The following is a 2,500-nucleotide window of genomic DNA, read 5'->3' as shown; positions in this document are numbered from 1 at the left end:
CCAGCGGCTCTCACAAGTTCACAGAATGTCAAGTCTAAAGATCTCATGTCTTCTGCGAGGATGACCACGTCATCTGCATAGGAGAGTTCTTTCAGCCCTAAACTGCCTATCATAACTCCACTGTCATCCCTCACTACTTGTCGAAATACCTATTCCAGAGCCAAGTTAAAGAGACAGGGTGCTAATAGGCATCCTTGCCTCACACCAGACACAATCTGAAAAGGCTCACCAAAATTTCCTGAGACCCTCACACGGGAGGTCGTACTGTTGTTTAGGGTTTAAACAAGTCTTATCAGCTTGGATGGGATTCCAAGGAGGGCTAAGACTGTCCAAAGACTTTCTCTATGGATACAATCGTACGCCTGCTTGAAATCTACAAATACTATATGAAAATCATGAGCGTACTCCCATCTCTTTTCCCAGTACTTGGCGGAGCGTGAAGATGTGCTCTGATGTTGATCTGTTAGACCTGAACCCAGCTTGGTACTCGCCTAACATGGGTTCAGTGTATGGTAGGAGCCGTTTATATATCACCCTGACGATGATTTTGTAGATTGTGGTGAGTAGCGACAGACCTCTAAATTCATGATAATTTTTTTTATCTCCATTCTTGTGTAGAGCTACAATGACGGCATCGTTTATTCCGTCAGGTATTTCTTCTTGCGTCCATATCAGTCCTACTAGTTCGGTAAGTTCTGTAAGAAGGATGTCACTGCCTACCTTCAGAATCTCGGCATTCAACATATCAATGCTTGGGGCTTTATTGTTTTTGAGGGAGGGCCATGATAGCATTTTGTACTTCAGCTCTCGTTGGTGGTTCTTCTTGCGCCCATATCAGTCCTACTAGTTCGGTAAGTTCTGTAAGAAGGATGTCACTGCCTACCTTCAGAATCTCGGCATTCAACATATCAATACTTGGGGCTTTATTGTTTTTGAGGGAGGGCCATGATAACATTTTGTACCTCAGCTCTCGTTGGTGGTTCTTTTTCGCAAATTGTGTCACCGAGCATGGATCCTGCCTCATCAAAACTGTGTATTGGCGGCTCTGGGTTCAACAGTTCAGAGAAATGTTTGATCCACCTTTGCTAGACCTCCTTTTCTTTAGTAATAAGATTGCCATCTTTGTCCTTTATGACCATGGCTTTCGACTGGAAACCTCCTTTTACTTTTCTCACTTTCTTGTAGAAGTTTCTTGCCTGATTATTTAAGTTTTCATCTTCCATCTTTTGAATTTTATTGTTTAGGAAATGGAGTTTCTCATGTCTTATGATCTTTGCTGTTTTCTGTGATTCTAGAAAGATGGCTTTAAGGCCTTCATCACTAGGATATCCTAGGTGCCTCAGTCTGTCCTCTTTCCTTCTTCTCAGCTTCTTCACATCTAGGAGTAAACAATTCTGTTTCCTCTTCCTTCTATAACCCCATGTTTCCTCTGATGTCTTTGTTAGGGCTTCCTTAACTTTACTCCTTTTACTGTTTATATCAAGATTATCTTCTACTTCCCCTATCAGATTTAGAGCCTGAAAACGGTTGTAGAGTTCAAGACAGAAGTCATCCCTCACCTGAGGGATTTTAAGCTTATCAATGTCAAATTGCTTGTTCTGCCGATCTCTGACACCAGAATCTAATCTTTTGATTTTCAGTTTCATATCAGCGCAGACCAAAAAGTGATAAGTATCAGCATCTGCTCCTCGGAAGCTTCTTACATTACAGAGAGAAAATCTAAATCTTCTTGAGACAAGGACATGATCTATTTGGTTAAAGGTTCTTCCATCTGGAGATTTCCAAGTAATTTTGTGGATATCTTTTCGTGGGAATAGTGTATCTGCCACTACTAAGTTTTCAACAGCTGCCCAGTGGACCAATCTTTCACCATTGTCAATACTCATATTATGTAGAGAATGTCTTCCGATTGTACCTCTCCATACTTCTGATTTGCCCACTTTTGCATTGAAATCTCCTAAGGCTACTTTGATATCATGACCAAGTAGATTCTGTATACATTGTGATAAAGAGTTGTAGAATTCATCTTTGATGTCATCATCTGCATTGTTAGTTGGGGCATAGGCACTTACTATAGATATGTTGAACTTCCTTGCATCTAGGTGGATGGACATAAGTCTTTCATTGATATATCTAATGTTTAGGATGGCTCCGAGGGCTTTCTTGCTGAGAAGAAAGGCCACTCCATCTAAGTGCCTATTGTCATTATGTCCGCTGTATATCATCTCATAGTTATTCTGTTGCATGCTCCCCTGGCCTGGCCAGCGTACCTCTTGTAAGGCCAAAATTTCAACACCGTATCTTTCGGCTTCGTTGAAAGTTTGACGTATGATGTCAGGTCTGAAGGCGCTTCTGATGTTCCATGTTCCAAATCTAATTCCGTGTTTCCATCGCAGTTGTCGTGTATTCAGAGATCCCTCCGGTTGCTCTATTGCAGTTTCAGTAACAATGGGTTTAAGGTGGAGGGGTTGTTAGCCCCTGGCACCCGAGACAGGTTATA

General features: G+C 41.8%; 1 protein-coding gene across 1 annotated transcript in view; it reads right to left on the bottom strand.

Annotated features, from left to right (window-relative positions):
- LOC143041241 (uncharacterized) overlaps positions 1-744 on the bottom strand; it is a 913-nt gene extending 169 nt beyond the window's left edge. Inside the window, exons 1-2 of the mRNA XM_076213079.1 lie at positions 427-744; positions 1-149 (exon numbers count right to left, since the gene is read on the bottom strand). The exon at positions 1-149 is cut by the window's left edge and continues 169 nt beyond it. Coding sequence (XP_076069194.1) covers positions 1-149; positions 427-744 — 467 coding nt within the window. The remainder of the gene's footprint in view (positions 150-426) is intronic.
- Positions 745-2,500: the final 1,756 nt, after the last annotated feature.

The sequence above is a fragment of the Oratosquilla oratoria genome, chromosome 30, assembly GCF_046742065.1.
Source record: "Oratosquilla oratoria isolate Oo_2021 chromosome 30, ASM4674206v1, whole genome shotgun sequence".
NCBI lineage: Eukaryota > Metazoa > Arthropoda > Malacostraca > Stomatopoda > Squillidae > Oratosquilla > Oratosquilla oratoria.
The sequence above is the reverse complement of the archived record's forward strand: the minus strand, read 5'-3'. Positions and strand labels throughout refer to the sequence as shown.